This window comes from Cucurbita maxima, unplaced genomic scaffold (assembly GCF_002738345.1).
Source record: "Cucurbita maxima cultivar Rimu unplaced genomic scaffold, Cmax_1.0 Cma_Scf00034, whole genome shotgun sequence".
NCBI lineage: Eukaryota > Viridiplantae > Streptophyta > Magnoliopsida > Cucurbitales > Cucurbitaceae > Cucurbita > Cucurbita maxima.
The window spans coordinates 680,603-705,708 of NW_019272050.1; the positions used below are offsets into that span (position 1 = coordinate 680,603).

Below are 25,106 nucleotides of genomic sequence, written 5' to 3' on the forward strand. Positions count from 1 at the left end.
ACCATTAGTCAAAAGTTTATGGGCCCGAATTAGCGATGGATTCTTTTTGGACCCAGTTTGTACTCATTATGGGCCTGAGATTTTGGGCTTGATGGGCCTGGTGCACTGCTAGGGATGAATTCATTTTGAGCCCAATAATGAGTTGGGGTTAGAGATGCTCACCCGACGGAGCGGGGATGGAGAAGCGCTACCAAAATTTTTCATTTATTTTTTTTATCCCATGGGTAATTTTTAGCCCATTTATTATTTTTTTTAAAAAATAATTTTAAAATTTTCAATTTTCAATATAATCTAATATATATATATAACAAAATTTCTAAAATTTAACTCTTAATAAAATTAACTAACTTATTTTTTTAATAAAAAAGAATATATACTTTTCTTTTCTTTTTTTTTTTTCTAAAAAGTATATGTATACATACACGTATATAATTCAACCTAGTATTTAGTTTAAATATTATAATTAGAGACTCGAAATTATCTAATTATTTTTTATAATATAGTAAAAATATATATATATATATATATTATGTGGGTTAAAAATATATTTAGATTAAATGAAGTTGAGACAGGAAGACGAATATAATCCTCTATTCCTCTCACTCCTCCCCCATTAAACAGGAATCTCCTTCACATTTGATGTGGGTCCCTACCAAGCCTAATCGACCCAGTCCTAATCTTGGGGTAAAATGAACCTTGAGAGGCTATTTTTTAAAATTTTACACTAATTACTAGTTCAGTGGTCATAGAATATTTAGCATCTAAATAAAACTAAACCAAAACATAATATTACAGTAACTTTCACCGATAATGCTTTATTAAACCGTTCTAGGAAACAAAAGAGAAGTATGCTTTTCATGATTTTCCAATGAATATAATGACCTTAACTTACTTAGATTAAAGGCATTATTGTTTAGATTATTGGTACAAAATCAAGATTAAATTAAGAACTTAAGCATTAATTAAACAAAGGGAAAGGTGGCGGCGCAAAGCAAGAGGATCTCTTCACAAACCTCCCTTTCATTCTCGGTCTCTTCTCTGCGTTCAGTTTCCGAACTTCGTATCTTATTTTTTTTGCAAATAATCTCGTCCTTCTCTTCTCTCTGTATCTCGACACTCTTGCTTCTCTCTCTCCTTCAACTCCGGCAGCCGCTTGTCGCCTGATTCCGCCGCCAACCTCCCCGTAAGCCTGATAATAATGTCCACTCTCACACATACCCTTCGTAAAAACACACAGATCACTTTCAGAGACAGAGCATTTATTATACATATAACATTCTTAAACAGCAACATCAGACATTAAATTTCATAGGACACAGAGAAGAAGATGAGGCAACATACCATGTAATCCGGCCAGTAATAATCGAGGTCGACATTCGGCCGTTCACCGGATGTCCATGGTGTTCCTCTGCTCCCCCATGCTATTATCACTGCTTCACTATCCAAACTCAATGATACTTTCTTTTTGTTTCTTGCAATCTTCGTCTCTTTTTCCACCTCGAATTCACGGTTCTTCGCCAATGCCATGACTTCGACAATCGTCTTCTCTTCCTTATCGCACGATGGATTGTCGCCAAAGTCCATAAAGTTCAGATCAAATGGCTCCCTCATTGGATCGGTCTCAACACCGAGCATCATCGGAGTTAATTCCTCTATCTCATCTGGTTCAATCTTAATAACTTCGCAGCTGTTGAAAGAGCTATCATCCTTTGTCGTCCAGTCGTCTTGGGAAGCTCCCAGCCCCAGTTCTTCCATGTCAAAGCACTCAGTATGTGAGTTACCCAACAAACTTTCAACATCAGCTGCAAATTCAGCAGGATCCATATCGTACGAGAGATACCCATTTGAATTTTCTTTTTCCCCAACAAAACTAGCCAAATCACCAACATTTGAATCGAATCCCAAAACAGGAACCCGATGAAGAAAGAACTGTTCCTGATCTTCAGTTTCTTCTTTAGCATTCACCTCCGGTACCTGAGGAGATGGCTTCCTTGCCAGAGCAGCCTTTCCCATTCGAGGCGACCGTGGCTTTCTAGTGAAGCCCTGATGCCATGAGGCAGCAGAGGACTTATCTGAGGAGGGTCTGAAAGAGGCAGTTTGAAGACGAACACGCTCGTGCCTACGGGCCAAGGAATTGGCGGAGTGAACCAAAGCATCACAAGCTTGGCACAGAAAAGCATCATCGGCGGCACAGTACCACCGAGCCCGCTTGCTGATACAGCTATCGCAGGCTCTGGCAGTCTTACCACCCTCAGCTGTTTTCTCCACACTTTTCCTCGTCATCATTGAATTCAATTAACCAGAAAGGTGAGAGAATCTGAGTTTGTATCAAAGACTCAACTTGCAGGTTTCAAATTGGACACTGTTCATAAAGCTGGAGTCTGATATTTTCTAGTTCGTCTATTTTTTATAAGTATTAGGGACAAGCTATTTCAAAAAGACGCCGTCGAGGGGCCAAGGGAATGGCCCACAGACTGCGCTTTTCCAGTTAAATTCACAGCAGAGAAGGGTCTGGATTGGAGAGGAATTGCACTTTTGGGCACTTCTTTTATTTACAAAAGAACTTGCAGTGAGTGGGTTCACAGAAAGGCCTTATCCACATTTTCATTGGTCGAGGGATTGAAGTTCATCCAAAGGCTCGTTTTCTGATTGGCCGCGTAAATTTGTGGGGCACCCTAATTAAGACGGATGAGGAAAAGTACGAAACCAACCCATCACTCAACTTTCTACTTGTGAGAAGGGACACTTCTATTTTTGGTTCAACTAAAAGTTAGATTTCAGTAGGACCCGCATCCTAATTGCATTATCCATTGCCTTATGTCTCATCCCATACTTTTTATTCTTTCCCAGAAAAAAGAAGATTTTCTCAGCCCAGCTCGACTTGCCCAAATCAGTCAATCTTATATATATGCACACTTGCAGGTATTTTATATCCAACTAAGATTGGGAATATTGGGAGAAATTCTATATCTATATCTATATCTATATATATATATACATATATATATATCCTAATCCAGTAAGGCATTAGAACCGTCAGTTTTTATGTTTCTGCTCGTGAACATCCAAGCTCTACCACAGCATCCAAAGTTAGCATTATCCAGATTCTCTAGGATCTTTATCATTTTTTCTAAATAAAATATAAAAATGTGCTCTCAAAATGTAATAGGTTTTTTTCCTCAATAGTATTTGAATATTGTGATGAACAGAGAACATGCCTATTTTATTCAACAGTCTTCAAGTTTGATACAGTAACAATCTATAAAGTGGGTAAAAGTATGTTGAAGTACAAACAGTAACACCTCAATCTAGTAGTTTATAAAATAAAGGTTAAAAATTATTGCAAAGAAAGTAGTTTGAAGGTTCTGACTAACTTGCCTCTCGCTTTAATATAATCTTTTACGTTCATTCAACAATCACATGCAGCTACAGACAGTTGACTTATCAGCTGTCACTAATGAGGGCTTTCTTTCAAAACCTTTGATACCGCTCGGATGGTAGATGGTGTTGTTCGACAACAGCCACCAATGAATTTGGCTCCCAAATCACGCCATCTTGCACTAAGTGATTCAAATTTGTCATCACCAAAACAATTTGATGGCTGCCAAAAAAACAGAGCATTACATTAGTTATAGTCTTCTGGAAATATCACAATGTAGGCCCACAAGCCATGAAAATATCAAAGTGTGGGTGGGGAAAATCATTTGACTCACCAGCCATTTCTTGGCTCTACCATCCCATACCTCGCCACTATTAGGATAAACAACTATGGGCTTGTCTGTTAACTGAAGGGAATATTATGGTGTCAAAACCAGTGAACACGAAAACAATATCAAATCACAGCTGTGAGAGATTTGGTTCCTACCTCTTTGAACTTACAAATGAGAGCTTCAATAAAATGAGGAGGTGTACAGTTTATTCCAACTGCATTTACTTTGTCACTTTTATTAATAGCCTGAAGACACTCCTCAAAGCTCTCTCCAGATGGGGCATTCTCACCATCTACGGAGCTAAAGCAGATCCAAGATAGAATTTGGACGTTTTCTTCTTCGAGCAATTCCACACAGGCCTAATTTTTTGAGTTAGATCAGAAAGGGAGGGGGGAATAGAGGTAAGTTTGGTTGGAAACAAGATTACCAAGAGGAGAGAAAATAATGAAAATTGGAAAATCAATTGAAACAAATGTACTCACATGCTCACAACAGCCAAAAAAAAAAAAAAAAACCATTCAACATCAGTATGTTGTGACAATCGGGACCAACTAAATGAAGTGTTGTAATTCTAGTTTGAGAATTAAATAGAATATCTGAAAGTAAAATAAGCAAATTGGAATAAGTTTTAAAACAAAGGGTTTAAACCACATTTAAATTATAAAAAGATATTCATCATAAAGAGGACAAAAAATTCAGATGTTAACGATTTGAGACCAGATCATGCAATGGATGCCCCATTGGCGTGGCGATGCCATGCCCGATTGTCAATTTGTCTTGATCCCTTGAAATGAACAACTTGTAAATTCAGACGAACAGATTTAAAAATATACTTAATTTGCTTCCTCAGATCTTTTATGACTTAGATCAAACCATAAGAATATAAGTTGCAGTCAAATCATCAGGACGGCATTAGAGTGAGTCTAGTATTATTAAACCACAGTTTAGATGATATAACAAGTGTTAACAACAAACAAACCTGGGCTTCAAGTTTATTGGGAATAGTCTCAAATGCAAGCAAATCTGGGCTTGCACCGACAAGAATCTGCAATCGGCGTCGATGAAAATCCTTCAGCGTATCCACATCCACATCTGGTCCATAATGCCCACTGATTGGGTGGGGGTAATATATTTAGTTCGAAAGCCATACATCTACAAACTCCTTATTTCAATATTCAATGTGTCAGTCACCTGTACTCCGAGCCATCAGCAAGATAAGCACCATAGCTTCCTATGGATGCTGCAACCAAAGCCCTATTGTAATTATGCCCTGGGTTACTCTTGACAGAATCCCAGAAGCTATCCCGAGCTTCCACGGCCAATTTAACACTCCTTTCTAAGAGCAACTCCCCTTCTTCTGCTGACAGACCCTTTGATAAAAACCCAGGAATGGTGGCCTGAATAGAATAAAATGCATAACAAGAAAGAGTAAGTGAATACTGGTACATATTGTTAGTAATGCATGACAAGAAAGAGTAAGTGAATACTGGTAATACCAGTTCCATTTTGGTTCATCATTTCACGGCAGGATAGAAATGCTAGTTTTGAACCCCATGCATTCTGCTAATTAGCCTTAAAATAACTAAATAACATCATCGATGTCTAAACAAACCACAGTACAACGTTTTAAAGAAAAAGGTACTGCAAAATCCGTCATAAAGTGCATTGTACAAAACTATCATGTTTACAATCGATAAAACAGTACAGAAAGCTCAATCCATTCGCAGTACAAACCTGATAAGAGGAAGAAACCAAAATATCTGCTCCAGCCTCCAAATACTCCAAATGAACCTACAAATGCAATCGAATCAATAATCTCCGACGAGATCGTGATGCACCAACAACAAAACAAAAAGAAGAGGAACAAAAAAAAAAAAAACAGAGACGGTGAGAGAGAACCTTCTTAATTAGGTCGGGATCTTTAACGAGGCAAACAGCACTCCAAAGTGAATCGTTAAAGACAGCGCCGTGTTTCTCAAGCTGCGTGGCCAAACCTCCATCAATGACCGCACAACCTCCTGCGTTCTGTATCAGATCATCCAACAATGTCATCGCCTTCTTCATCCCCATCTTCTTCTTCTTCCTCTTCGTTCCTTCGATCTTCAATACGCAATTACCCCCGTCGATCAAGGAGAAATGGATTGCGTGACAATCCGAATATGGATATTGTCGCGATGTCTCTCGAGTCTGAACCTGGACGCCTTTGCTCTCAGATTCTCGCTTTCTAAAACTTCTGCGCGCCAATTTCCCTCCTTTGTAGCCCTCGGGGGTTGGTGGAGATTGAAACCCAAATCCAATTCCCATTTTTTTTTTTTTTTAAATGATGGGCCCAAGCCCATCCACTATGTGAAATTGTCAAAGTACCCTCAACATTATAAATATTCTCATATTTGCCCTTTTATATTTAATTATTTATTCATATTCTTGAAAATGGATTATATTAATTTAAAAATAAATAATATTAGATGAGTTCGAACATAAATTTCACTAATTATTACCGAACACATAAGTAAAGGATTATTTTGAAATATATAATTATTATAATGGTAGTATTGAAAATTACTTAAAATAAAAGGGTATATATGGTATATTTTACCTAATTTCATGAAAATGACAAGATAGACCTTTCTTTAAGTCATATCAATAAATTTAAAAATAAATATTATAAAAGTGAATGTTGCATTTGATTAATTGAATGAGTAACAAATGGGTCGTAGAGATAAATATTAAAAATTACTTATAATTATTTATGACAAGTTTAATTTTTATAAATTATCAATAAATTAAATTTTTTATATTTATATCTAGATGTGAACGTAATATTTGATTAAAAAATAGTCCAACAAATAATATATATATTTCAAGCTTTATCCACCGAAAATTAGGCATGATTTGCATCTCATTGTCATCTCGGTTTTCAATAACACAATTCATACATCATGATGTCATCCCATGTCTCAGGATGCATCAACCATCTTGCCTTGTTTGGACACATCATTGGGAACAGACCCATGTGTTGATCATTTCATCTGGACATCCTAAACATCCATTCACTTGGGTTCTATTGAGTATCGGGCTCTCCTGTATCCATGCTAAACCATTTACGGTATACGTTATGGATAAATGATGCATAATCCAACCTCCAACACATGAGTTGGGGCGCAATATCAACACGCCTGTGTCGTCTAGTACTGTCTTTGAAATACCCATTTCAAAGGAAGACACCCGAGACGCTCACCTACGCTATGACACACACATGTGCTATATAGTAACTCGTTTAGGTCTCTAACGCCTAAGAATAGTGGAGGAATATTAAACGAACAAAGGAGGAGAGATACAAATAGAATTACCTAACTCACACTTACCAACATAGAGTAAATTAGACGAGAGTCAAAATCCCCCATTGATTGACATCAATAATAGACTAAATTATAAAAACTACCATAAAAAATTTAGAGTAGTTTAAAAATGAACCGTTTATATTATTTTAAATTTTGTAACATTACTATTAAAATTTCATAAACCTTTCAAAACTACTAAAGATGGCATTGGGGCAAGAGAGATAAGGGATGCACTCCCCATCTCTATTCCCGAGGAGATTCTACCTCTATTTCCTTACCTCATTCACCATTTTCAGGTGTCGAGTTTGAGGAATCTTATTTTAGGGCTTAGGTCCCATCAAGAAAAATTGGTCGAAGAAACCCAGTTCGGGCAGACAAATCCTCCAAGTTCTCGACTCATCTCGAGGGAGGATCCAAAAAGAATCCTTAGTTTGACCTCATACCACGTCGAACGGTATTAGTCATAGTAATACCTCAGTTTCATAAACAGTTGAGATTTCATATATTAGACAACTATTGGGCTGATACTATTCGAAACTTGATTTTGAAACAATAAAATTTTCGGTGTGTTGGGACGAAATAGGAAAACATGAACTATTCGGACTAGAGTTAGTCCAAGTCATGAACGACCCAATAAATTGATTTAAAAAATAAATTATAAAAAAAAAAAAAAAAACACCTTCCCACAAAATAGGGCAATTCAAAGGCTGAAATTCTACAAGACAGACACTAAATACATAGCTGTCTCTTCCAGCAAAGCCATTAAATTCTCGAGCAATGCCCTTACGATTTGGTACGTGTGCCACAGCCTTGGTGGTTGAGCACTTATCATTAATAAAAATAAAAATAAAAATAAAAATAAAAAATGAAACAAATTACCTACTCCCATAAATAATGATATAATGTGAAATAACTTGTGCCAGTTTGGCTATGAAATAAATGCATATGTTTTTATGTACCCACATTTTTTTTTGCATATCAAAACTATTTATATGATCGATCGTAGTATATGACGGGTTAATAATGCATTATACCTATGATATAAATTAGTATTGGATGATGAAATTCCCACGTCGACTAATTTAGGGAACGATCATGGGTTTATAAACAAAGAATACTCTCTCCATTGGGATGAGACCTTTTGGAAAAGCCCAAAGCAAAGCCATGAGAGCTTATGTTCAAAGTGGACAATATCATATCATTGTGGAGAGTCGTGTTTGTCTAACATGGTATCAAAGATATGCCATAAACTTAGTCGTGTCAATATATTGGTAAATCCTCAAATGTCGAACAAATGACTCCAAAAAAAGAAAATGAGTCAGGCCTCCTTGAAGGCAATAAAAAATGAGGAGTACTTTGTTCAAGGGGAGGTGTTGGATGATGAAAGTCCATCGGCTAATTTTGGGAATGATCATGGGTTTATAAACAAATAATACTCTCTCCATTGGGATGAGGCCTTTTGGAAAAGCCCAAAGCAAAGCCATGAGAGTCGTGTTAGTCTAACAATTAGATCTATCCATTTTGACCTTTGCTCTAGCTCCATTAGTAGTCCTAATATTACCGAGCTAAAAAGGTGTGTGATTGCTTTCACGTGTTTATTCTATGTGTACCGAAGATGGCGTAGATGTCATATCTTGATGGATTCTTGGCTACCTAGAGTCATTATAGTCTACCTATTGTTAGAGTTATCGATGATATTGCCTGATATATACATGTCTTGGTTTTTGATTTTTTGTTGTCGTATAGTTCGAGTTGTTGGATGTGAGATTCCACGTCGGTTGGAGAGGAGAGCGAATCATTCTTTATAAGAGTGAAGCTCGAAAGGGAAAATCTAAAGAGAACCATATCTATTTTAAGTGTTTTTAGCAACAATGTTTGTTGGAGTCGTTGCTCTTATAGATTTCATATCGATCTAATCAGTTGATTAAATGGGTCATAATAACAGTAGCATATGTCATAGCCGTCAATTTAGAGGGAAGGAACATGCGTCTTCATAATTTGAGTCATTTATCTTCCTCGAACTATCTTGTATATTATCTAGTTGACGAGTAGTGCTTTACCCCCTTCCTCGTTCAGTGTTCCTTCATGGGATCTCTTTCCTTAATAGCGTTATTTTTACATCGATTCGAGAGCCCAATTATTATTTTTTTTTCGTGTTGACCTCGGGTTGTGAGCTTTAATAACATACCTCGTTAAGTTGATGTATTTGCCCCACGAGTCTCATTAAATTATGGGCCCTCCTAATTAAACATGCCCTTAATAAGCAATTTTGTAACTTTAAAAGGATTTATTTGAAAAAAAAGATATGTAGTTAGGTGTTACATTAAATATTTAATTTGTTTTATGGTTGTAGAACTACCTTTTGTTGCCAACTTGTCGATGGATTGGGATAGAAAGCTCAAGATTTTAATTTTCGTGAAAACGTTTGAAGTCAGCCAGCTTAGATGATCGAAAATACAAAAAGTTAGCTTTTTATCATTAAAGTTTTTTTTTAAAAAAGTATTAATAATTTATTTCCATAATATATAAAGATTAAAAATAACGAGAAAATCAAATTAATCTCGTTAGAAAATATATTCTTAAAATACTAAACTGTATTGATTAGAATCCTAAACTTTTATAAAAAAAAATTAATATATATATATTTATTGTTATAAATAAAAAAAAATTAATAAAATAATTTTATTTAAGTGATTTTGAACTAAATTTAAATAATCAATTCAAAATATAAATCAAGAATAAATAGTTTAAATTGATTTATTTAATTAGGAACCGTTAAAATTTATATTCATATAATTAATAGTTTAGGGGTTTAAATGATATTATTGATATTAATTAATTTTGTTTCCTAAAAATAAATATAACCTAACAATTTTGTGTTTAAAATTCGGAAAATAAATTAAAAAATATATATATATATATAACACTTTTTTTTTTCTGAAATATAGATTTAAGGGTATTTTGTTAAATATAGGCTAAATTAAGGGCATTATTCATTTTTTTAATTATAGATTAAATTAAGGATATTTTTATTTTTTTAGTTTAATGGTATAAATTTAAAGATGTTTTTAAAATATAATATAATTGGTTTTCAAATATTTTTAATATATATATATATATATATGTATTAAAAGGGCAGCTTATTAAATTAATGTGCGTAAATATCCAAATTTATAATAATTAATGTGTCATTAAAAGTGATCAAAATATAAATAAAAAATAAATTAATTTCGTTTTCAGTCACGTGGGTGGATGTATTAATCAGGTATTTAAGTTATTAACTATCAAAATATTAAACCATCCTATTTATTAATTAAATCATCATTAATTAGTTATTAATTAGTTATTATTATTATTATTAAAGCCGATAGTACTTATCTCATGAGTTTAAATAGAAATTCCTAAATACTTTTTTTAAATAAAAATATTAGAAAAAATCTAAAACAAATTAATCTGCACATTACCAGAAATTCAATACAAACACAAATATTCCATATAATCAAATCCATTCGGATTCAGACGAAAAAAATTGTAAAAAAGAACAGATAAAATGAGAGTTTCATATAATTTGATACATCACAGGAAGCAAATTCGCAGATTATAGTGTTTTTTATTTCTTTTTTTCTTTTAATTTGTGTTATGTTCTTTGAGATTTCCGCCATTTTTAGAGCTTGACGACTTCAGGGATATGAACTGGATACCTATCGATGCAGTCATCCCACGGCCCATGTAACGGCGTTTTGATTGTTCTGTTGCATTTCCAGACGGCGCTGTTGCATTTGAATCCACTTCCGAACGCGATTTGCCAGATTCTGTCCCCTTTCTTCATCCTTCCTTTTGATTCGATGTACGACAGTTCGTACCAGAGAGAAGACGACGACGTATTGCCCCACCGGTGAAGCGTCATTCTAGAAGCTTCCACGTGCTCCGATGACAGCTGGAGATTCTTCTGGAGTTCGTCGATAACCGCCCGACCACCGGCGTGGATGCAGAAATGCTCGAACGCCTGCTTGAAATCCGGGATGTACGGCTTCCATTTCGGGTTGAAGATTTTCCGGCCGATGAGAGTGAGAAGGAAAAGTAACTGCTCCGACGCCGGTAGAACTAGTGGTCCGATGGTTGTGATGTTGGATTTCAAAGCTTCTCCGGCTATGGCCATGAGATCTTTCGAAAGTGAAATTCCGACTTTGCCCTCTTTGTCTTGTTCCTCGAACACGCATCTGAACGCCTTGTCGTCCGCTCCTTTATGAGTGCGTACGACATGAACTAAACGGTATTTGGAACGGCGGCGCTCAGAGCGGCGGTTTGAGAGGAGAATAGCGGCGCCGCCCATACGGAAAAGGCAGTTAGGGAGAAGCATGGCTCGCTCGTTTCCTTGGTAATAATTAGGCGTAATGATTTCGGTACTAACCACCACGGCGTTTGAATTCGGATGAACTTGAAGCAAATCGCGTGCTAAATCAATGGAAATCAGCCCGGCGCTACAGCCCATACCGGAGAGATTAAAGCTCTTGATATTACTCCGGAGTTTGTATTTATTAATCACCATAGCCGACAGCGACGGCGTCGGAGAAAACAAGCTGCAATTCACGATCAAAATATCGATGTCTTTTGGCTTCAACTCTGTTTTCTGAAACAGAGCATCCATGGCGGAGAAAATCACGAGCTCTGCTTCACCTCTGGCGGCGTTCATGGTGGGTTTAGGCGGGATGTAATGAATGGCCGGCGGCAAACAAGTCTCCTCGCCGAGGCCGGAGCGTTCGAGAATCCGCATCTGAAACTCGACGCTCTTAGGGTTATTGGGGAGGATGAGGCGGGAGTGCTCCATGAAAGTGGAGAAGGGGACTCTGCAAGTGACCGGTGGTTTGAAGCAGGCGTAGTCGACGAGGAAGATGGTTCGGGGTTTGGACATGAAGTAGACGGTGGCGGCGAAGATGATGAAGAAGGCGGAGCAGAGGATTTGGACGAGGTCGAAGTGGAGGGATGTCCAGAGGCTGAGAAGGCCGTCGGGGCCTAGCCGGAGAATCTCGACGGAGATGGCGGTGATGATGGGGATGAGTGTGAGAGTTAAAATGTGGTTGACTAGGTACTGGTAGCCGAGTTTGACGTACTTGAGCTTGACGGAGGTGGAGAATTCCGGCGACATGGGAGGCATTTTGAAGAGAGGGAGAGAGAAATGGCGGTGGTGATGGAAGGAAGACGATGATAGATATAAAGAGGAGGAGGCGGAGGAGGCAGATGAGGCGATTAAATGAAGGACTTCACGTCACTCAACGCCCACTTAACTTTTATATTTAATCTAACTTTTATACAAATAAATATTAAAAACAGTTCCCAGTTTTGTTTAAAATATCTCCAACATATTTAAAAATTAATTTTGAAATTTCACATTTCTCGAAAAGATGACACTAACTTACTTAAAAGGTCTGAGAACCTCTTCATTGTAGACCGAAGATGTAATAGACCAAAGCTGACAATATTTGTTAGTGGTAGGCGTGAGCTGTTACATTAATAGAATGTCTCGTGAAGATTTATTGAGGTTTCGAAGGGGAAGAGAGAGCGGCACCCAATGCATTCTTTAGATTAGTTGGGAGCTAGGACAGCCCGCCAAATCTATTTTTCTTTCTTAGCAAATGTCTGACGTTGTATATGTGTGTATGTATAATAGAATGTCTTGTGAAGATTTATTGAAGTTTCGAAATAGCGTATATGTAAACTTGTTTATAATGACATGAAATGTTAATATAATTTCCTAAAAATAAATAACATTTATGTTTGTTTTCCATTCTTATTTTTAATAATTTTATTTAATTTGTTAATTTTAAATGATTAATTAAATTAGAGAGACCTACTAACATTTTCATATATTTATAAATTTAATATTAATGCTAAATTAATAAAATAAAATATTAAAAAAATTTAAAAAATTTCAATAATATCTTAAAAAAAATAATAAAAAATAAAAATTTTGACGAATATGGATACTTTTGAAAAATTTTAAATATTTTAATTTATTATCTAAATTTTTGAAAGTTGACCTAGTTTATTTTTATAATTATTAAACAGTTTATTTCAAAATTCTCAACGTTTTTTAAGAGGTGCAATATTATTTTTTATTTTTTATTTTTTATTTTTTATAAACATTTTAAAAGTATATTTGAAATAGAAATTGTTCAGATAAAAAAACTCTTATCTAATATATCGACTTTAAATTTTGTATTAATTAATCAGTTGCGGCTTATCCTAATTAATGCTATCATCTCCTAATTAATGCTATCATCTTTTTCTTTTCTGTTAGCTTTAGCCTCCATTATTAATGGCGCAATATTAATGACGTAATATAGAGTAATTTGAATGTTTATTATAAATGAATAAAAATGGTTAATATTTTGTTTCACAAATATTCTTAAACTTTTGTTTATTTTAAAAAAAGTTTACGGGCATTAATGAAAATTTTGAAAAAGGTATCTTTTAAAAACTTATGAAAGTTAGGGTATTTTTTAAATATTTTTGAAAGTTTGAGAGCATTTTTTTTTTAAACAAAAACATTCCATACATAAGTAGCCAAGGTATTTTTTTAACTTTTTTTAAGTTTAAATTTTTAGGTGTATTTTTAAAATAGAGTTTTAAAATATTTGTACTAAATTAGGCCAAAAAAATAATATTATACAAATTCATTTATCTATATTATATAAAATATTTTTAAATTTATATTTTAAATATTAAATAAGTTTGGATTATACTCTCCAGTTTTAACAAATTATCGTTTGAATTTTAAAATTTATTTTAAAAAAAACTATTATTTTTTGCTATTAAAATAATATAAAATGATCTATTTTTTTTTAATTGAATGACGTTAAAATTAGAGTAATATAGTATATTATTTTTATTGGATATAAATAGCTTTGACTATAATATTTTAACTCAAACACTAATTATATTTCTTCATGGATGGTTTAAAATTATTAAAATATATATTAATTTTTTTATTTTAGGAGAATATTAAAGGAATGTTTGTTTATTGAATAAATAAATTTTGCAAGGTCAATATTAAATATTTTTTTAGAATAATATTTTTATTTTAAAAAAATGTCTGTCTATTGTCCTCTTCATGATAAATTTCAAGAGACATTAAAAATGCTTTGACTATAACTACTCACCCATACTAATTTTGAATATTTAATTATGTTAGGAAAAAATGTTGAGTATATTTGATTAATTATTTGTTTGGATTTGGAAAAAACCGGTTGTCTGTTTGGTTTGGTTTGATTTTTGTTTGAAAAATGCATAAAAAAATATCAAATAAAATCGAAGTATATAAATATATCTAAATTTCGAAGTTTATGTAATTTACTCTATTTTGAAAATATTTATGAAAAAAATAATATTTATTAATTTATTAAACGATATTTTCATTTAGTGTATTAAATTCATAATATTTATTGTATGTGAAATTATTTAAAATTTAAAAGTTTATTGGACAAGAAAAATTAAATTTTGTAATTTTTTATAAGGTTCAATTTTATATTTAATTGAATATTATCTGTTGTATTAATTAATTATAATTAGAACTTTATATAATTTAAAATGTATTATTTATTGAAATTAAAAATCTAATTGGTTAAAACTGTTTTGAAAATTTGACTTAATAAAATGAATTTAACCAACCATAATTAATTATTTAAGAAAGAAATGAAGGTAGAGAAGTAAAACTTTAAATCGTTTTAATGTTTTATAATTATATAAAATTGTTGAAATAGTAGAAACAAAATAACTATATAATATAGAGAATATATTATTTATGGAATATATCTTAGATATTACCTCCGAATTCTTGATTGGTAATATATTTTATTTTATTTTCAATATTTAATTAATTAATTTTTTATTTATTTGTAGATATTAGTTCTTAATTTGTATCCTATCTATCTAAAGTTTATTAATATCAATAAGAATACACGCTTTTAATTTTAATTGTATTTCTCATTTTTAACCGAGTATAATATTATCACATATTCAATTTTTCTGTATCTTATTTCAGACAAAAATTCAGAAATTTAAAAGCTTATCTGACTCATATTTAAAGTTAGAGACTTATTTTTAATGGTTAAAAATATATTTCATTTAACTGTGAGAATGACCGTTGGTCTTTGATGTGCATAATTCGGTAATAAATTTTCTTCTGAAAGCAATATTTACAACCGTCGACAGAAGTGGACACGTGTTGAAATCACGTGGCGTACAGCCAAACACAATAAACGGAAAGTTTTTAATAAATAAAAAGAAGGAAAAAGAAAAAGGAGGAATTCGTTTGTTGGTTATGAAAAATTTAATACAATAGAGCTGGAAAGAGACGTGGCATAAGATGGTTGGTCCACGTAAGCAAAGCAATAAATAAAAGATTCATAATTTGGAGGAGTTGGACCAACCAGCGCCCAACTACCAACCCGACCCGAAAGCTCATCCCGTAGCTCCAGAGTTGAACGCAATTTTGGGCATTAAATATTTTATTATTGCTATAATCACTGCCCTTTATTATTTTATTTTTTCTAATTATAATTTTGGTTAATGAATTTTCAATTCAATCTTATAATTAAATAAACCCATATGTGTATTATTTTATAATTAAGAAAATTGACGATTCAAATTCTCACTCCAACATTAGTTACATAACTTTTATCAATTAGATATGAATAGCATGATAGATAAACTTTAGGTAAGAGATTGAAGCTTCAACTTCAAGTTGTCACGTATTATCATTATTCAATACCTGTGAATATTACTCAAAATATTGATCTTTTATGTGGAATGCAATTTTTATGACTCTTTAAATGCAATATAATGATCATATAATTCTATCAAAGTTAGGTTGATCTTTCCTTACAAAAAGTTGAAATAAGATAAATATAGGTTCCCTCCATACAATATGTGCAAGTGAATAAATTCTATGTAATCAAATGAATTTCCAAAAACATTAAGCAAGGGCACTATTAAAGAATGAACAGAGCTAAGTGTCACGGTTATACTTGTATAACACTAAGCACACAAATAAACTTTTAAAAATTTATCTCTTTGGCACAATCAAGTCTAAGCTAATTTGAATATTTAAGAGTTTTCAACAACAAACAAACAAAAAAAATCTGAAATTCAACTATTATTGAAATTCTTTTCTTTTTATCCCTCATCGTGGATGAAGCAATTTTAAATGGGTTGTCAACATGAAAGTTACTATGGTTTCTTTATTTCATGATGAATGATTATTTTGATTCATCATCATCGGTAAAATGCAGCCACGTTACAATAAATCCTACATTGTCATATCAATATCATGGCAGGCATCAACTCAAAACTATGAACATTTTGCTGATAAGTGTTCAATTTACAAGTAATTTTCTTCATTTCGTTGATAGTGCAGTTTTGGTTATTGGGATGAAAGTAGACATACCAGAAGCCTACTACCAGAGGCTACAGCTACCACGCCTCCCTCTCTATTATCAGTTGCAATACAAAATACGCTTGCACCTATAACGGAGAACATGTATATATGCATAAGCAACCGAAGAAATTAATACTTCTTTTGAAAGATACAAGTCCCCTGTGGCATTATATGATGTTCAAATGAAAAGAATTCATAGCCTCATTCAAATTCTGTCTTTTCACTTTCCAACTCTGGAAACTCATCTCATTAATTAACAAGTCTACACTTTATGACTGTCTGAAGTATGGGAGTATAGACTCCTCTTATTTGTTTGTTTCTTCTCTTGATGAACCGTTGAATACAACTTTTTGTGGGAAACACTTGCACTCTTTATTAATACTAATCGAAAAGAGAATACAAGACACTATGTAGAATACTACTACACTTTACTCTAATTGGGACGGTTTGAATTTCTTAGGATGAAAACATAGGTAGGTAGAGGGGGTATTTATAGTCGAGACTAGTCAATCTATTCCTAAAATATCCAAATAATTTTTCTAAAATAAATATACAATAGACGCATACAATTATTGGGCTCAACCCTATTGAGCTAGCGATGATATTTTAACTATGAAAATATTTTGAGTATAGTGAAATGAACTTAGAAATAGTGCACATGAAGGGGAAACGATGCATACCTTCGAAGCGAAGAAGAGTGCCCAGTTTATTTCCTGTAGACAATTCCCACACATAAACTAGGCCGTCCTGAGTCCCAATGATACCGCGACCAGCTGATGCCCCAATTGCAGAAGCCCTAAGAAGTGAAAAGAATTATAAACACTAAAACATCTAACCGCGTTGGTAACAAAACAAATGAATGTGATGACTTTTCAGTTAGGCTGAAATTGCACTCCTTAACAGACTAAATAATTAATTTCCAAATATCTACTTGTAAACTTACTGAAAGTTGATGAGCATGAAACTGCAAAACAAATTAATTATCTTCTGGCATTACAAACCTAAACTAGCGTCGTTCGTATATAAAACTTAGCAGTCATTGAATCATTGTTTTATCCTCCGACTCTCAGTTGATAAGCCAGGTATATCATATTTTTTGGAACTCAATGACACATTTGTACAACCTATAAAACAAATCTTGTTCAATGAAGGTCGTACATCATATTTGTATGAATGTCAGAATAATGTTGACATCCAAGATTCAGAAATTCAAGAACTGTACCAAGCTTGAGATTGAAATAGCACACTACCTTAAATCCAGCTCCGCACCGAATGTAACCGTGCTGTTAGCAAGTAGCATTAGTTTCCACAATTCTGCATGATTTTTCTGACAACCCGTTGGTAAATAGTTATGTGGATCATTAGAATCTGATGTGGTTGAGGCAAAAAGCCATATGGCAGTATCCTTCAGCTGAAGTGACGAATGTTCATCAGGGATCATTGAACTTGTATTTGTTGCACACGACAGCTCTTTAACATAGTCCCTTGAATTAAAGTTGCTGGTAAAGCTTTCCGTTTCTTTCCAACGAAACAAACTAATTGGAAAGAACTGATTAACTGAGGCACTCGGAGTAAAGAACCTAGACATCATTGCACGTTTTTGGATATCCCTAAAACCAATAACAGTAACTTTTAGATGCCAGTAACCATACAAAGATCATCGTAATACCCATTAGATTTGACCAAGTGATCATTTAAAGATAGCATGAAAGCAGTACCCATTCAGTTTCCATATCTTAGGCCTGTTCACTTACCAACACAGAATTGGCTGTACTTGATGTAGAGGATATTTTTTAAATAATAATAATAATAATATGATATCAACAAACTTTCACTGCAGATATGGTGAGTCATAATGCAGATAAAATGGTGATCATGACCTTACCTAAGTTTCGTAGGCTTAACTTCAAGTTTGATTTGTCAAGTTTATCTGAAGACAAAATAAAATTCCCATGGGCTAAGGAAAAACATACCATAAACTGAATTCACCATATCCATTGTGGCCTACAACCAAATTGGAAAACTCTGGGACCTTTTGAAGCTCAACCAAGTTAGGAGATATGTGGTCCTCGGACGGTATGGTATGACCTTCTATCTGTTTGCTGCAAAAGCAGAGGCAAGGCTCAAATCAGTTTGAGTCTACAAGTGAATTAAATGAAACCATTAACCCAAGCAAATGGAACAAATGAGCATGATACGTCAGGGATAATTAGGTTCAAGAAAAGCAGAGCTACCACTTGAAGAATAATAAAGCAATGACCATTTATTTTGTATGGTACATCATAAAATGTTGTTTAGACTGCCAACCAAATAAAAAAGACAGCCTAAAGGACTACCTCATCATGTTTTTATCCAAAGTACACCCTTAAATAATAACTAATGCAGTATTCAAACATGTTATCGTTCAGATTGCAGCTGAAATTCTAGCCACATAACATATATTTAAATAATCCATTGTACCAGCACATCACCAACATTCTACATTACCAAAATTACTGCAGAATTAATAATAACTTATCACAAAATGGGGGGTGCATCTTGATCGCAGAGCTTGAAACTAATGTATTGCAAATCAATAATTTGAGTAAACTAATTATGATGCGTATTAATATTATTATCAAAGTTAAATGAAGCAAAGAATTAGCCGCCTGTTCATTTATTATCAAACATAAATTTTATAAGTGAAACCACAAATTAAAGAATGGTCAGTTGCAATGAAACACACCTCCAAGTTGAATCCATGACCCAAAGATGCAGACGTCCCCCACTTCCGACAGCAACAAGCTGATCAGGTCCACAAACCAATATACAATGTACACTGTCAACACTTCTCAAGTTTGCAATGATTGACACGTAACCATATTTAACTTGCACAATCTTCACCACATTCTCTTCAAACTTGCGAGATGTACATGTAGAGCATGGACAATTTATACTCCCTGTTCTGAAAATATCTTTGTAAAATTAGTTTCCATAATATTATTGTTGCTTAAAGTAAAATGTATTTGAAATTCACGAAAATGCTCACAACCTGCAAAGAGGTGCTTCAATGCCACCAACCAAAACAAGAAAGTTCCCATCTAGAGTTTGCTGGAAACCAGTTCGCTCTACTGCAACCTTGGTAACATAGACTAGTAAATTTAATCCATCGTGTCAAGGAAAGCTAACACAGTAATCAAATAAAGCTATAAAGATAAAAACTCACTTCTTTGCCCAAATAATCTTTTAGAGTCGGCACCATTACTGTTGTGTGGCCAACCATGGATGGGTATCCCAACCTTGGTTCTTTCAGTTCCACGGTGTAAGTAATAAGTGTTCTGTTCTTTTCCACCGAAAGACCACACAAAACACAAATGTGGATTACATTCTCAACGTTGCTGAGAAATATTGATAATACAGGCATAGGGTGCAAATAAGATCCCACTATTTTTGACATTCCTTCTGCCTCACGATAGAGCTCCACATTGCCATGAGGATAAGAATCCTTACTTTCATCTCTGAAGGTTTCTCCCACATCCTGAAATAACTCATATTTATTTGGACTCAAAACATTATTATGCTCAATCATTCCCCCATCAACACAACCTTCCAAATCTTCCTTCAAAACATGTTTGTCTAGAAGTCCTGAATTATGACTCTTGTTGTCTCTCTGTGGTGATGCTTCATTTAGGTCTAATGTAGGACTGCGATGGCATATTTTTTCTAATCCTGTTTCAGCTTTCATAGTAGTTTCATAACTGCAATTGATGGGGGGCGGTTCTCTACATGTAGGTTCAGAAAGTAAATCTTCTCTTAGTTGGTTTCCAGGTAGAGTGCAAACATTGATACCAGAAGAATGTGGAGATTTAGTGGAAGATGCTTCTGTTCCATAATGTTTTCGAAGGTCACTAGTGTTGGAAGCTTCGGAAGGATGATTCTCTTCCTTAGCCAAATGAGACACCTTTTGAGCTTTTCTCCTACTGTACACAATGCTTGGAACTTGAGAAAATGGCGAAGTGTCAATTCCCACAGCCTCTTTTCCCAAAATGACTTCCTTATTTAATGCCTCTGAAAATGCGGAGGTACTTCGTACACTTGAATCATTTGCACTCTGAGCTGAAAAAAAGGAGATGGCATAACATCAGTTTATAGATTTATCATAGTTGATAAATTGGTCATAAAGGAGTTCTGCACTTCAATTCTAAATTTAATTACCGTGGAAGTATGTCACAGAAGTGTTCTTTACAAACGAAGTTTGAAGTAGTAACGGTGTTACCATTAGTGAATGATTGGTGCTTAACTAAATTGCTAGAATAAAGAAGGATGTAATTCTCACCATGCGAGAGTTGAGAAAAGGATTCACTCGGACAAGGTTGCTCATCACCATTGCTTTCCTTGTAATCTTCAGGAGTTTTCTGGTCCACTTTACAGGAATTTCTTTGGAGATTTAACGGACATTCATTGAGAACTCTACCAGAATAACTGCAGCTGGGAGGACATTCTGAAACATACAAATTACCCTCCTGACAAGTTCCAAGCAAATTTTTACCATTTTCGCTGTCACGGGACTTCTTGCTCCCAGAAGCTTCATGATGATTTACTAACAACTCATTCATGCGACCAGAGAATTGGAATCCACCATAATCAACAGGTTTCATGTCTTCCTTGGCTTGATCATTGTCAGCAAAAGAAGAGAAGCTGCCATTAATGTTTGCATTGTCATAATGTTGTCCACCCTCTAGATTGTCAAGGCCAGTTTTGGGAAGTTCAAGACAAGGGACAACAAATTTGTAATTCCCATGTTGGATGTTCATGTATTCCTGCTTTTCTCTACCTTCTTTCTCTGTAGTCCAAACATCTTTTGTATTTTCATCTACAGAAGAACGAAAATGTATTTTAATAATTCTAAAAGGTTTACATATGCACACATATCGAATCTGCAATTTTATTTGTCAAATGCTAATCACCGTAGCACAGGCTACACACACACAGATATACATTACCACAAGGAAAAGTTTCCAAATTAGATGTGGCCGTCTTTTTCCTGTCAGAATTCTCCTCAAGCAGAGGAACTGCTTGTGGAAGCAAATATGTCATCATTGACTTCACCATGTCTTGACCTACTGAATCAAAATCATTTCTTTTGGAGCCTGAGTTCCTGTTCCATGAGCAGATTTCTTCTGGATGGGCATCCATAACCGACTCTTCAGGTATGATGATATCAAGCTCGTTTAGATTTTTCTTTTCAAAGCTAATTGGAGCAGACTCAAAAATAACTGCATTAAATAATAAAAAATTGAAATAAAAAATAAAATATATAAGCAAGCCTATGTTTTGTCAAAAAAGTGAGATCATACAAAACCTTGCTTTTGATCTGAGGTATCTGAAGCATCATGATTATTATCTTCAGTGTCTGGACAATAATCCTTTTGGAAAGAAGCAAACCCACTGTTATCATCTATTTCCATTTCTCGACTAATATATTCCAATTTGTCCGTTGACAACCTATCATGCTGTAAGAAGTTAAGAGCACTTCGAAAATTCGCAATTTGCAAATCTGACAAAAAGAGAATAAAATGCATTTTTCAAAATGATCTCTATTTCCATCGTAGATATCTGTTTAAAATAAATCAACAGGAGACTAAATATAAACTGTGTGCTTTATAACAAAAGTAAATAAGGAAGTTCATATTTCTACAATTACAAGCAAATGGTGAATAAAAAGAATATAATCTCACATGTTTTTTACCAATGGACACATTATGAGCTACTTGAGTGGTTTCTGAGACAGCAAGCTCCTCTTGTACACATATAGCTTTCTCTGAGGCATGAACAAAGAAGTAAAAAATACGTTGCAGGTACTGCTGCCAAAAAAGGTTGCTGAGCTTTTTTTGTTCACAACAGAAAAGGAACTATTTCTAATTTGTTTTTTTTTTCATACTTACCACAAAAACCTTGATTCCCATCATTAGCAGACACTGAATTGAATTCTGCAGTCATGGATCTAATTCCGGAACCATGATTTCGTGCTTTTTTTAGATTAGAACCATTGGGTGACTTTGCCGTTTCAATTCCTTGAATTCTGCTTCTCTTTCTTGCACTCTTCGATCTTTCATGGCTAGAAACTAATTTAGCAGTTTTACACTCATCAACACAATGTTGCTCAACTGCAGTCTGTGCAGATCCAGAAGCCTTGCTGCATAAGTTTGAAGGGTCTAGCTCTGCTGTTCCACTGACATTTGCCACGAGCTCCCTAAGTAACCTCTGAATAAATGGATTTTTTAACCCAAAAAACTACATAGGACGAAAAGAAATAAAAGTATGTTACCCAATGTTCTGATAATCTGGTTAAATTAAATGCTCTACATTTAATTAGGTGCTTGCATGTGCCTGCACACTGAGGAGCTAACTAAAGTTGCTCGATGGTGATATTATTACTGAGAAAATAAACTCCGCAAATTTACCCACCAAGACTTGTCAAATGTGAAAGAGAGTTAATGTTGAACTAGTTAATCTAAAAAAGATCACTCAATTATCTCATAGACGTTTCGTCAAAGTAAAATAGTTAAATGACCTCACTCCTGAACAACAAAAAATTCAATAATTAAGAAAAGAAAAGGTAGGCTCCTCAAACTGCTTATGCTTGAGATTTGCATTAGTTATGTTTTCCAAGAAGATTAACATATAAAAAAAATAAGCAGAAAACTCTTAAGCTTCTGTGTTTCATTGCACTAATGGTTATTTTTATTTCAAATAGCTGCATAGTTCTCAACACAAGGTAGAAAGCTAAGTACGGCGCTTAAGATTGCATGAATTCAATTCCTCTTGTGCAAATCACAAGAATGCCATTTCACTACTGAAATGAAAGTTGCCCGATGGTGATATTATTGGAACTGAGAAGATAAACTCGGAAATTTTACCCGCCAACTAGACTGGTCTCTTGAAAAATGTTATCATGATTGAAGGATGTCATGGAAAGGGGATGTAGATTAAGTTACCAATCATAGGAAGTGCTAGAAATTAAAAAGGGTTACAGAATGATAGGACTCATTTATTAGCCGTCTCCACTGGCTAAAGAGTCCAGTAGAAAAATGAAGAGTTTACCTCCACGCCATCAACCTTGCATGAAGACCTTTTCCCGTGCCAAATTTTAGTATGGAGGCAGCTTTTCCTCTGAAACATCTCCCATGCAATATCAGGGGTCTGCCCAGAGAAGGAACGTCCATCCATGGACAAAATCTGCAAGGGACGATAGACCCTTTCAATAAATCTTTGTCGATGACAAGAGAAATAGAGATATTTAATATTTAATATTTAATAGGAAGGTTATGCACACCATAAATAAAGGTCCTTTTGGACCCTCATGAACTTCTATTTTATATTTGATCCCATTGTAATCCCGAACAGCCTGATACCCAACTGGATAGGGAAATCGATCCTTACCCTACACAACAATTCAAAGATAAGAGTAAGTCAGTTGAGATTTCTTATCTATGTCATGTAAATACATCTTTTAACTTCTTGAAGCTCTAATGGGCCGAACTCTTTAAAAATAAATAATGGGAGAATCATCATTATCAAATTTATCTCCTATTTACATCGCTGAGTTGAAATAAACACACCTACACAACCGATCAGTTCACGATAAGTTTCCATGAGTAAATAACAAATAAAAACGCATTTAAACTACAACATTCAACTCAAAAAACTATATTACCAGGTCTCTATGACATCTATTGTTCTTCATCTAAGATACCATTTCAGATATGTAACAATTACAAAACAATAACCCGCAATATAAGAATATGGAAGTAGTTAGCAAGCAGTTTGAATTGACAAATTCATCAACTGGTCATAATTTTCCAGTCTAGATATTGGAACCCTTGATGTACGAACCTCCTGAGTATTGCAGTGGCACTACATGCAATTTATTGGACATTTATACAGAAGCCAATTAACTCAAACTACACAAAATTAATTTGTCACTTGAGCTTCATGAAGTAGACTATTTGATTTTAATTGTACTGATTATTATGGATTCTACATCGAAAAACCTAGTTAGATAAGCTTGAAAATTAGCATTGCTTGAAATGCTATTCCGCAGTTGCAGTTACACCTGTCCAACGATCAGAAACGAAATCATTCCAAACCAACCGTGTCGAAAAATACAGAAACGAATTCCAGAGGGAACAAATCATGTTACAAGCATCACATGCTTTCCACTTGAGAAATGATTAAACAAACATCACCGGAAAGAGTAACATTACCACCGAGATATATGAAATCAATTACAGCAGACAAATCAATCAAAAACTGCAAGGAGAAAAAGAAATCGAAACCGAACCCTAGAGCTGCTCCAGTACTTCTTGGCCCACGGTCCACTGTACAAGGATCCGATGGAAATTATCTCAAGACTAGCGTCTGCCTGATCTTTGAGTTGAGCTCTTGACATCGAAAGGAATAGCAAGATAGAAACACTCAGGAGATCAAAAATGAATAATAGAATTCGATGAAGAACCAGGAGCGGAAGATGATGAATTTTAGAGGAGAGAGAGTGAGTGAGAGAAAGCGCGGGAAGGAAATAGCAGGACATAATTTTATGGCGGGTTCAATTTTTTCCCTCCGTCGTAAGTGGGCCCA

The 25,106-nt window shown here is 34.3% G+C and overlaps 4 protein-coding genes across 6 annotated transcripts; all 4 read right to left on the reverse strand.

Moving 5' to 3' along the window:
• Positions 1-831: 831 nt before the first annotated feature.
• LOC111467713 (zinc finger protein CONSTANS-LIKE 16-like) lies at positions 832-3,105 on the reverse strand. Its single transcript, XM_023112725.1, has 2 exons — positions 1,342-3,105; positions 832-1,219 (listed from the first exon to the last, which is right to left on the reverse strand). Exons 1-2 carry the CDS (start codon positions 2,284-2,286, stop codon positions 959-961), a joined length of 1,206 nt encoding a protein of 401 aa, XP_022968493.1. The 5' UTR covers positions 2,287-3,105; the 3' UTR covers positions 832-958.
• A 97-nt stretch (positions 3,106-3,202) lies between these two features.
• On the reverse strand, positions 3,203-5,979 carry LOC111467714 (homocysteine S-methyltransferase 1-like). Its single transcript, XM_023112726.1, has 7 exons — positions 5,610-5,979; positions 5,445-5,501; positions 4,902-5,107; positions 4,690-4,819; positions 3,866-4,069; positions 3,714-3,785; positions 3,203-3,601 (listed from the first exon to the last, which is right to left on the reverse strand). Exons 1-7 carry the CDS (start codon positions 5,778-5,780, stop codon positions 3,455-3,457), a joined length of 987 nt encoding a protein of 328 aa, XP_022968494.1. The 5' UTR covers positions 5,781-5,979; the 3' UTR covers positions 3,203-3,454.
• Positions 5,980-10,521: 4,542 nt separating this feature from the next.
• Positions 10,522-12,292, reverse strand: LOC111467539 (3-ketoacyl-CoA synthase 6-like). Its single transcript, XM_023112478.1, has one exon. It carries the CDS (start codon positions 12,204-12,206, stop codon positions 10,716-10,718), a length of 1,491 nt encoding a protein of 496 aa, XP_022968246.1. The 5' UTR covers positions 12,207-12,292; the 3' UTR covers positions 10,522-10,715.
• A 3,969-nt stretch (positions 12,293-16,261) lies between these two features.
• On the reverse strand, positions 16,262-25,019 carry LOC111467538. 3 transcript variants are annotated; one of them, XM_023112475.1, is made up of 15 exons: positions 24,811-25,019; positions 23,803-23,910; positions 23,571-23,705; positions 22,412-22,760; positions 22,205-22,287; positions 21,829-21,979; positions 21,470-21,742; positions 20,803-21,339; positions 19,693-20,582; positions 19,519-19,604; positions 19,213-19,431; positions 18,461-18,589; positions 17,738-18,097; positions 17,168-17,283; positions 16,262-16,573 (listed from the first exon to the last, which is right to left on the reverse strand). In XM_023112475.1, the coding sequence occupies exons 1-15, from the start codon at positions 24,916-24,918 to the stop codon at positions 16,473-16,475; spliced, it is 3,645 nt and encodes a 1,214-aa protein (XP_022968243.1). In that variant the 5' UTR covers positions 24,919-25,019; the 3' UTR covers positions 16,262-16,472. The 3 variants fall into 3 exon arrangements, with proteins under 3 accessions (XP_022968243.1, XP_022968245.1, XP_022968244.1); XM_023112476.1 differs by having other exon boundaries at positions 16,445-16,573; positions 17,168-17,278; positions 17,735-18,097; XM_023112477.1 differs by lacking the exons at positions 23,571-23,705; positions 23,803-23,910; positions 24,811-25,019 and having other exon boundaries at positions 22,205-22,327; positions 22,412-22,567.
• Positions 25,020-25,106: the final 87 nt, after the last annotated feature.

Excerpts from the sequence above, each read along its gene's own strand:
- LOC111467539 (XM_023112478.1), bottom strand. The coding sequence starts at position 12,206 with ATGCCTCCCATGTCGCCGGAATTCTCCACCTCCGTCAAGCTCAAGTAC.
- LOC111467538 (XM_023112475.1), bottom strand. The coding sequence starts at position 24,918 with ATGTCAAGAGCTCAACTCAAAGATCAGGCAGACGCTAGTCTTGAGATA. Across the intron at positions 22,288-22,411 it reads TGGGAATCAAGGTTTTTGTG|AGAAAGCTATATGTGTACAA; the intron begins GTAAGTATGAAA and ends TTCATGCCTCAG. Across the intron at positions 18,590-19,212 it reads GTCATGGATTCAACTTGGAG|CAAACAGATAGAAGGTCATA; the intron begins GTGTGTTTCATT and ends CTGCTTTTGCAG.
- LOC111467713 (XM_023112725.1), bottom strand. The coding sequence starts at position 2,286 with ATGATGACGAGGAAAAGTGTGGAGAAAACAGCTGAGGGTGGTAAGACT. Across the intron at positions 1,220-1,341 it reads ATTACTGGCCGGATTACATG|GGTATGTGTGAGAGTGGACA; the intron begins GTATGTTGCCTC and ends GTTTTTACGAAG.
- LOC111467714 (XM_023112726.1), bottom strand. The coding sequence starts at position 5,780 with ATGGGGATGAAGAAGGCGATGACATTGTTGGATGATCTGATACAGAAC. Across the intron at positions 5,108-5,444 it reads TGGTTTCTTCCTCTTATCAG|GCCACCATTCCTGGGTTTTT; the intron begins GTTTGTACTGCG and ends TATTCTATTCAG. Across the intron at positions 3,786-3,865 it reads TCATTTGTAAGTTCAAAGAG|TTAACAGACAAGCCCATAGT; the intron begins GTAGGAACCAAA and ends TATTCCCTTCAG.